At 31.3% G+C, this 9842-nt stretch overlaps 1 protein-coding gene across 1 annotated transcript; it reads right to left on the bottom strand.

Moving 5' to 3' along the window:
- Nucleotides 1-5742: 5742 nt before the first annotated feature.
- Nucleotides 5743-6349, bottom strand: LOC112999535 (uncharacterized). Its single transcript, XM_026125690.2, has one exon. It carries the CDS (start codon nt 6190-6192, stop codon nt 5950-5952), a length of 243 nt encoding a protein of 80 aa, XP_025981475.1. The 5' UTR covers nt 6193-6349; the 3' UTR covers nt 5743-5949.
- Between the last annotated feature and the right edge of the window lie 3493 nt (nt 6350-9842).

Raw genomic sequence — 9842 nt, 5'->3', positions numbered from 1 at the left:
TAATTTTAGGTTTTGCAATTCCAGTTTTTACTATTCACTTAGCAATAAAATTTCGTTTTCTGCTTCAATCTACAATTTCATTTCTACTACTAAATGGAAGGCTAAGTCTCCACCATTGTTTTCCTTTGAGGATCAAGCACAATTCTCTTTGAGGTTTTATCATTACTATTGCATTCTGATTAGTTCTTCCTCTTCACCAATTACTCTATATTTGTTGCTATTAATCCATGCATGCTTAGTGCTTGATTAATTGCCTCTGCGCTTAATTTACGTTGATGCTTAATGATCAGTTTCATTCATGATTAATTGGTGTATGTGTTGCTTAATCACATAATGAATGCCTTATGTTAAATTTCGCTTAGTAATTTAATTTAGGGTTGGATTAAGTGGTTGAACTGATTAAGGATGCCTTATGTTCAATTTGAAAACTTTTTCAAAACAAATTTGCTACTGGTAATCGATTACAACAATCTGTTAATCGATTACCAGAGAGTAAAAACTCTTTGGTAAACATGTTTTGTGAAAAATCTATGTGCTACTCTGTTTTTGAAAAATCCTTTTCATACTTATCTTGATTAAGTCTTCTCTTGATTCTTGAGTCTTGAATCTTGAATCTTGAATCTTGATCTTGATTCTTAAATCTTGATCCTTGAATCTTGATTCTTGAATTCATCCTTCTTCTTGAATCTTGAAGTGTTCTTCAACTTTTCCTCTTGAGTCTTGAATTGTTCTTGATTCCTTCTTGAACATCTTGAATTCATCCTTTGATTGACCTTTGAGCTTTTTGTCATCACCTTTGTCATCATCTTTTGTTATCATCTTTGTTATCATCAAAACATCTTTGAATCATTCTTGATTCACCATGAAGCTTTGCTTCTACACCCCCCCAATTCGTTATTGTTTTATTACTATATATTATGAACGTTTGATTCGGGTACGGCCTCGATCACTCACCTCCTTGAGATGAAAAGCTAGAGCTTAGCTACACACAACCCCCATAATAGCTAAGCTCACCCCCATTGCAAAATACATGAAAATACAAAAAAGTCTCTACTACAAAGACTACTCAAAATACCCTAAAATACAAGGCTAAAACCCTATACTACTAGAATGTCCAAAATACAAGGCCCAAAAGAAGGAAAAATCTATTCTAATGTTTACAAAGAAGAGTGGACCCAACATTTGCCCATGGGCTCAGAAATCTACCCTGAGGTTCATGAGAATCCTATGGCCTTCTTTAGCAGCTCTAGCCCAATCCTCTTGGAGTCTTCTATCCAATACCCTTGGGGGGGGGGTAAGATTGCATCAGAAGTCTTCCTTGAGAGGAGAAGGTAGAAATATTGCTTGAGAAGAAGAGCTCTCTTAATATCTCCTTTTGTTACAAAATGATTCTCCTTCTTTACAACTTTCTTAGAGGAACATCCTCCCTCGTTTTCCTTTTCCTTGACCTTTGGAACTAAGACCATACTATCCTTTTTTCTCTTTTCTTTTTTTAACTTTTCCTCATCCCTCTTGTCCTTCACTGTAAGTTGATCCTTAGCTACCTGTGAAGGTGTTTGAGGATGCAATACAAATTTAGTGCCAAGATGGGTGACGATAATCTCATTAGTTAGGCCATTGTAAATGATCTTCCTATCAAATTGTCATGGCCTTCCTAAGAGAATATGCCATGCCTCCATGGGAACTATATCACAAATAACTTTGTCCTTATATGCCCAATGGAGAAAGGTACCTTCACTTGTTGGTTAACTATCATTTCCCCTTGCTCGTTGAGCCATTGAAGTTTATAAGGTTTTGGTTGGGGAATGATAGTAATCTTATGCTAAGGACAAGTTTTATCTAAAATTTTGCATCTTGTATGAAAGATGTTCTCTCTTTGGGATTGGGATAGATCATAAGATTGGCCTCCAAGGAGCCTTCTAACCATTAGGAGGTCACCTTTTTCATGGGGGTAGACTTCCTCACTAGACTCTTCACCCCTTGCTTCATCTTCACTTCCACTAGAGGAACAAAAAGAAGTAGTCTCCTCTTGACTACTATAAGTGTCTTGAACCCTCATAATCATGGTTTTCTTTGTGGGGCCTTGAGAGGTAATGTGACCTCTCCCAAGACATTTGAAGCATTTAATGTTGCTAGTCCTTGCTTGGGAACTAGTCTTAGGGGTGGGTTTCTCTATGGACTTACCCTTATCTTCCTTGGGTTTTGAAGGTACAGCCCCCAAAATTCCTTGGGCTTGTTCCTTCCTTGGATAAGAGTAAAAGCCATAATATTTAGAAGAAGGCTTTCTTTTAAGTTGTTTCTTCACTCTTATACAAAGTTGGAATAGCTCATCTAGGTCCCTACATGGAAGGACTTCAACCTTGTCCTTCACTTTCATATTAATCCCACTAAGGAACCTAGCTATGCTTGTTCTTTCCTCTTCCTTGTGTCTAGCTCTTAAAAGAAGTAGTTTCATTTGTTGTCTATATTCTTCGACACCCATACTCCCTTGTCTAAGCCTTTGGAGCTTGTCCATAAGCTCTATTTCATAGTAGGAGTGAATGTGCCTCTTTTTAAGGGCACTCTTAAGATCATTCAAATACTCTACTGGAGGATCCCCATGAATTCTTCTTTTCCTAATAAGGAAAGTCCACCAATAGATGACATACCCTTGGAAGCTAAGGGTAGCCAATAAAACTTTTCTTTCTTCACTGATATGATGGCAAACAAAGACTTGTTCAACCTTCATTTTTAGGCCTCAACATTATCTTTTCCATGAAAATATGGGAGGCTAATGCTAACCTCTTAACACCTTCTATCCTTTTCTCTTCTTTGGGAATGAGGTCTAGTATGGGACCTATGCCTCCCTCCATAGTAGTCACTTAACTCATACTCCCTTGTCTAAACCTTTGGAGCTTGTCCATAAGCTCCCTTTCATAGTAGGAGCGAATGTGCCTCTTTCTAAGGGCACTCTTAAGATCATTCAAATACTCTATTAGAGGATCCCCATGAATGCCTCTTTCTCTAGTAAGGGAAGTCCACCAATAGATGACATACCCTTGGACGCTAAGGGTAGCCAATGGAACTTTTCTCTCTTCACTAATATGATGACAAACAAAGACTTGTTCAACCTTCATTTCCCAATCTAGGTAGGCCTCAACATTATCTTTTCCATGGAAATATGGGAGGCTAATACTAACCTCTTAACACCTTCTATCATTTTCTCTTCTTTGGGAGTGAGGTCTAGTATGGGACCTATGCCTCCCTCCATAGTAGTCACTTAACTCTTCACTCAAACTTTTATAATACTCATGACTACCTTAGGAAGCATTTCTTCCTCTTCTTAATTCTTTCATTAATTTTCTTCTTTCTTCCTTGCTCTTATTTTCTCTCTTTCATCTTGACTTATTTCTTCCACTCTTTTTTTCTTTTTCTTTTCTCTCTTGTTTTTCTTTTCACAATTTAAGGGATCTCAACACATCTGATATTCTATACAAGGGATCCTTAGGATTAGATCCATCACCATTAACACTAGATGAAGAATGAAGACTTATGTTGGTTCCTTAGTTGTGGTTCTTTCTTGTTTGGGGTTTGAAAACAAAGGTAAAAGAAACTATGGTTGAAACTAGCCAAAATAAACATTAAAAGAGGTTTAAAAGACAAGGAAAAAACTAATTGGTAAAAAGCAAGCTATCTAGGCGGTTTGACAATGGAAGGTAAAGGAATTTTAAAGCAAGTTAGACGGCTTCTAATGTGAAGGCTTGGATGATCCTTTGGATGTCTCAACTGGCTCTTCACTTAGACTACGCGGTTCACACTAAGCTATTACACACAAATAGAGATTTGGGTAGTTTCTTGGAGACTTTCCATACACCCCCGAAGAGTGTCACATAAATAATGCCAGTTTTTATGTTTTCTTTTCCTCTTCACACCATACTCAATAAAAGAAAAATTTTATTTTCCTTTTCATTGTTTAAGAGTGTTATAGATAGAATATTCATGATCTTTTTCTAAATAAATATTAGCAAAATTCTCGCTAGACATTATTTATTATTAATTGGATTTTTTTTAGATTTGTAAAATATCATGATTCTCTTTATTTATTGAGTTTTATTCGTAATTTTGTGGTTTCTATTAAATGTCATTCAGTTTTAGAGTATTGGAAGACATGTATTAGAAAATATTTTTTAATTATGGGGTTTTTTAATTTGTGTTAAAAAAATATACTTTAAGACGGTTTTTGAAATTAAAAACCGTCTTAAAATTTTTAATTTTTTTTAAAAAAATATATTATAAGAAGATTTTTGAAAAAATCATCTTAATTTTTATTTTTTAAAAATTTTTTTACAAAAAATTCTATATATTCACGCATAATTTTTTAAAATTTTCATATTGTGCAAACATACGCAAAACACAAACTACATGTCGTTAACACATCAAATTATGCGTGAATATATAGAATAGAAAATTTAAAGCACACAAAGCACAAACATGGTTTTTAAATTTCTAAGTTAATCCACACTAAACACATGCTAAATGTTTTTTTTCTTCTACGTCATCTACATACTAAACACAATCTAGAAAGGGAAAAAAATAAAAAAAGAAACTTCCCTTCCCTCATGAAGTTTACAAGGTTTTTAGTGTTTCAGAGAGTGGTTTTCATTAAAGAATTCGACGTTCTAGGAGAAACGTCTATAACCTTCAGGTATTATCCGTCACTACTGTTTTCATCATGAAAAGAAAAGGGAAAGGAAAGGAGGAGGTTAAGGGGAAATAACACCGCCTGAATAGTATTGGAGGGAGCGTATATATAGCAAAGCTTACCAAATTTTGCATTCTAACGTGATGGGTTGAAGCTCTAAGGCAGAAGACCCTTAGACCTACGTTTTTGTTGTCTTCTATGGAAGGGTAGAGACAGAACATAAGAGGGAAAGAGATGAAAAAAAAATGCTACAAATTATTATATAAATTTATAAATAAGAAATATAAGCACTAAAAATGTAATTTTTTGACAATGTTATCTAATAATAAATTATTTTGTACGATAATTAAATCTATTGATTTTTATAATAATTATATTAAAAGTCATATAAAAAATTATTTTTTATTGTTTAATAATTTAAATTTTAAGAGTGTGAATTAAGAGTTGATCTCCATGTATGTAATAAACATGAGCTCATGTTTATTATTTCCCAATATTATTTATTCTTGTGGATGTTGCAACTTCTATTTTTCCTATATATTTTTTTAGATTTCCATTCTCATGCAGAGGCGTTGGGGAAGTGATATTTCCACGGAAATACTACAAGTTATTTTTTAACATCCTTGTAACTTTTATTTTTAATTTTTTTTATTCAATTATTTTGAATTTTAAAAAATTATTCTTAGAAAGATCAAAATGTAACCAAACATGTAGTTAAATATGCTCAGGAATAATCTTTCCAGTCATAATAATATTTCGAAGAATGTGATTCTTGATAAGATATATAATACCTTTGAAAAAAAACGTCCCATAATTTTATTATATGAATATAATATATTTTTTTAACTTTTTTCATATGAATAATAATTTTATTTTATCTGGTTCCCGAATAGCACATATACTAGCTTTTTTTTAAACAAGTGCAAGCTTTAACTCATCCATTTTAGCATCTAGCTTGTACAAATAAATACAAGAAACAGAGACCACACCGGACACAAATCAAACTAAATGTGAAAATTTAAAGCACACACAGAGGGAGAACCTCACAACATGGTATTACATGGGTTCAAACTCCCTACTTTTTATTTAATCATAGACGCTCATGTAGCAGTGACCATTAATACTTTATATTAAAATAGTTTTAGCTAGCCCAAGGTTTCAAATTGCGATTATGGTTGTAACAACATATCGTGATGTTGTGGTGGTAGAGATCGAGTCAAAGTTAAACCATTTGACGCATGCACAATCGGAAACCTTTGACTCACTCATCAGTTCGGGGGCCTTCTTGGTCCCTTCTTTCGTGGAATGGAGGTTGGTTCCTCCCCGGCACCATGTACAGGATGAGGTGGTTTGTGTCTATGCGTTGGCGGCGGGTAGCTATCAAGGTGTGGGGTGTGTTGTTGTTCTTGAAGGGATGGAGGATGCTTAGGATGTTCCTTTGTGCGACCAGCAAGGGAGGTTGCAACCAAAACCAATGCTATCAACAGCACTAGCTTGTATTTGGGAGGCATTTTGATTGAATTAGCTCTCACGAATTTGGATAATATTGGTGCAGAAACTAGAGCAGGGTAGTAGCCTTTTATAATAGTTACACTCAAGGCAAAAGATACCAACAAATCATTGATTAGAATATTATTTTGACTCGATCTCGTTAAATAAATTTCTGACTTATCATTATAGATGATCACTTAAGTTTTTTATAAAGATGATTCATTAACAAAAATTAAGAGATATTTCATATTAATATATTGTAAAAAAAATATTCAAGAAAAAAAATTGAGTGGTGCACAGCTGGAAATTCTACTCTCGTGTCCACTTATCACACTTAATATTATTAACTTTTTATAAATGTGATTAATTGTGTCTCTTAATTAGTTAAGAGTAGTGAATGAGCGTGAATATTATATACAAGTATTGATATGTAGTAAATGGAGCTATGTCTTAAAGAGTGATTAACATTGTAATGAGATTACTTAGTGTCATATAGGGACATGGTTGGGTAAATGAGTAAATATAGTTAATTTTATTTAACAAATAATAAATAGTAACCGAATGTGATTACATATAACTATGGATGCCTAGTTATTATTGTTCGATTTTTTGGACTTTCTTCCTGTGTGGAGTAAAGACCTAAATAAGAAGGTCTATATGTTTCAATTATTTAAGTCCACAGGAGTCAGATATTAGAGAGTGGGATAAAATGAGAAAGACTCATTTAAGATGAGAAAACAGTTACAAATCATTGAGAAAGAAAGAAGGAGAGAGAAAATAATTGTGATTTTCACTTACCAACTAAAGAGTTATATTACAACTGCGGATTCATTCACCATTGTCAATAGAGAGATAGGTGTTTCGCATTATTTGCTCTATATTTTGATATTTTATCTTCTTGTTTCTATAGTACCAATTGGGAAATTGTTTTGATTTGATTGTTTGTATCACGTTTTAGTGCACTTGTTGGTGGTTCTCTTGTATCTTCATTGATTATAGTGGAATTATTTCTTTGGTATGGACGACCCGTGATTTTTACCCTTGCGTTGAGGGATTTTTCATGTTAAACAAATTGTGTCTCTGTTTTTTTCCGTAATTTCTATTTTATGCTCTATATATATATTTCATTGATGTTCCTAACAAAGTTTACTATTGTATTGGCCTATTCTCCCATCATAGAACAATTGTTGGAGTACAAGTGTGAGGTGAAGTCTCACATCGAGTAAAAGTGAAAAAGTTGAGCACCATGTGAGAAGAAGATCTTGAACCTTAAAGTTTTTTTATTAAAGTGTGGTATAAACTATCTTATGTGGTTGCTTATTACTCATTGGTTTAAATCTTTTGCTTTGTTTACCCCCTCAAATTTCCGAACATCTATTATAAAATATCATGAGATTCTTAAATTAATAAAGTTGTAAAACTTTTTATATTATATAATTATTTCTTTCTATTTAATAATAGTTAATAATGCATTAACAGTTAGTTAGTTACTTATTTTTTTAATTACTTTAAAATAAAATTAATCATATTTTACGTAGTAATTGATCATCATATATCTTTTTTTAGGGAAAATCACCATATATCTAAGTAAACGATAGATTGATATATCCAACTTTAATCATTATACTCGATTATATATTCATTGCCATCATCAAACACTGTTGCCTCGCGCGTAAGCTTATCTATACATTAATATTTGTTTAGAATCATTTTTACACAAAGCTAGGACTTGGTATTGATCCTTGATTAAACAAGTCGCTACAGGAAGATTTACTTTTCGTAATGCTTTATTTGAGCTTATCTTGTTGAAGTTCGGCCAAAATATTTTGTAACATGTTTTTTTTAAAAAAAATTAAACACCTTAATTTTTACATAAGAATCAATCATACATAAGAAAATAAAGTAGAAAAGTATATGAAGAAAATAAAACACAGTGTATGTTAAGAATTGATTTCTTTAACCACTCAAATATCACCTTTTACAAATCTCAGTTTTTTTTTTCACAAAAACAATTATTTTCTTATCACATTATAATTATATCACTTTTTATTTTTCTTCTCTTTCTATCTCTACATTGAAGTGATTTTCCACCAATTAACGTTATCCTTTTCTTTTTTACACAAATCTAAAATTCGATAAACTGACTCCTTTAAATGCGTCTATTTTTTTTTTACTCCTTTAAACTAGTAGTTGATCTCTATGTGTGATAGCATTCAATATAAATCCTATTCGAAATCTTTTGTTTTTTCAATCATAATCAAGTCACTTATCACATTTACTTCTATGATCTTCAATGGCATGATGCCAAGTTGTAAAATTAGTCATTTAATCAAATAAAAAGATTTCAAACTTAGGTATATTTTTTTTAGCCATAACTTTAATATTATTATCGGAAATTAAAATTTTGCACATATAAAATCATGATATGAGCCACAATTCACTGGATCGGATATGCATTTCACCCAACAAAACTCAATTTTATTTTTACTTGGACATTAAGTTGTTGGTGTACCTGATAGGTTTATGTGGCTGGAAAGCGTTGTTACTCTTTGTTCACTTCACAGAATTCATGTCTAGCAATGCGAATAAGACGTCACTCAATATTTTCATTTACTTGTATGTCTTTGATATGGTGGGGTATGATTCCTTTAGTGATGTCAAGTATAGAATTATTGAATTGTTTAATGATAATTCATTTTTTATTACAAATGATTATATAATATCATGAGATTCTTAAATTAATAAATTTTAATATATCTATATCTATATATATATATATATATATATATATATATATATATTAAAAGTGTAAAATAATTTTATATTTTTACCTAATCATAAATTATTATTTTAATTAGTTTAAGATAATTATTTTAAAACTTAATAATTAGCTTATCATATATAAATTGTAATAGGATAATTTTGTAAAACTTTTTATATTATATAATTATTTCTTTCTATTTAATAATAGTTAATAATGCATTAACAGTAGTTAATTACATTTTTTTGAATTACTTAATTTTAAATAAAATTAATCATATTTTACGCAGTTGATAATCGTATATCGTTTTTAGGGAAAATCACCATATATCCAAGTAAACGATAGATTGATATATCCAACTTTAATCATTATACTCAATTATATTCATTGCCATCATCAAACATTGTTGCCTCGTGCGTAAGCTTATCTACACATTAATATTTGTTTTGAATCATTTTTACACAAAGCTAGGCACTTGGTATTGACTCCTTGATTAAACAAGTAGCTACAGGAAGATTTACTTTTCGTAATGCTTTATTTGAGCTTATCTTGTCGAAAGTTCGGCCAAAATATTTTGTAATATTTTTTTAAAAAAAAATTAAACACCTTAATTTTTACACAAGAAACAATAATACATAAAAAAATAAAGTAGAAAAGTGTATGAAAAAAATAAAACAAAGAGTGTATGTTAAGAACTGATTTTTTTAACCGCTCAATTATCACCTTATACAAACCTCTCAGTTTTTTTTTCCACTAAAACAATTCTTTTCTTATCACATTATAATTATATGACTTTTTATTTCTCTTCTCTTTCTATCTCTACATTGAAGTGATTTTCTACCAATTAATATTATCTTTTTCTTTTTTACACAAATCTAGAATTTGATAAACTGACTCCTTTAAATGCGG

The sequence above is a fragment of the Glycine max genome, chromosome 15 (genome assembly GCF_000004515.6).
Source record: "Glycine max cultivar Williams 82 chromosome 15, Glycine_max_v4.0, whole genome shotgun sequence".
In the NCBI taxonomy this organism is placed as follows: domain Eukaryota; kingdom Viridiplantae; phylum Streptophyta; class Magnoliopsida; order Fabales; family Fabaceae; genus Glycine; species Glycine max.
Note: the sequence above shows the minus strand (reverse complement) of the source record. Positions and strands in the feature narration are given on the sequence as shown.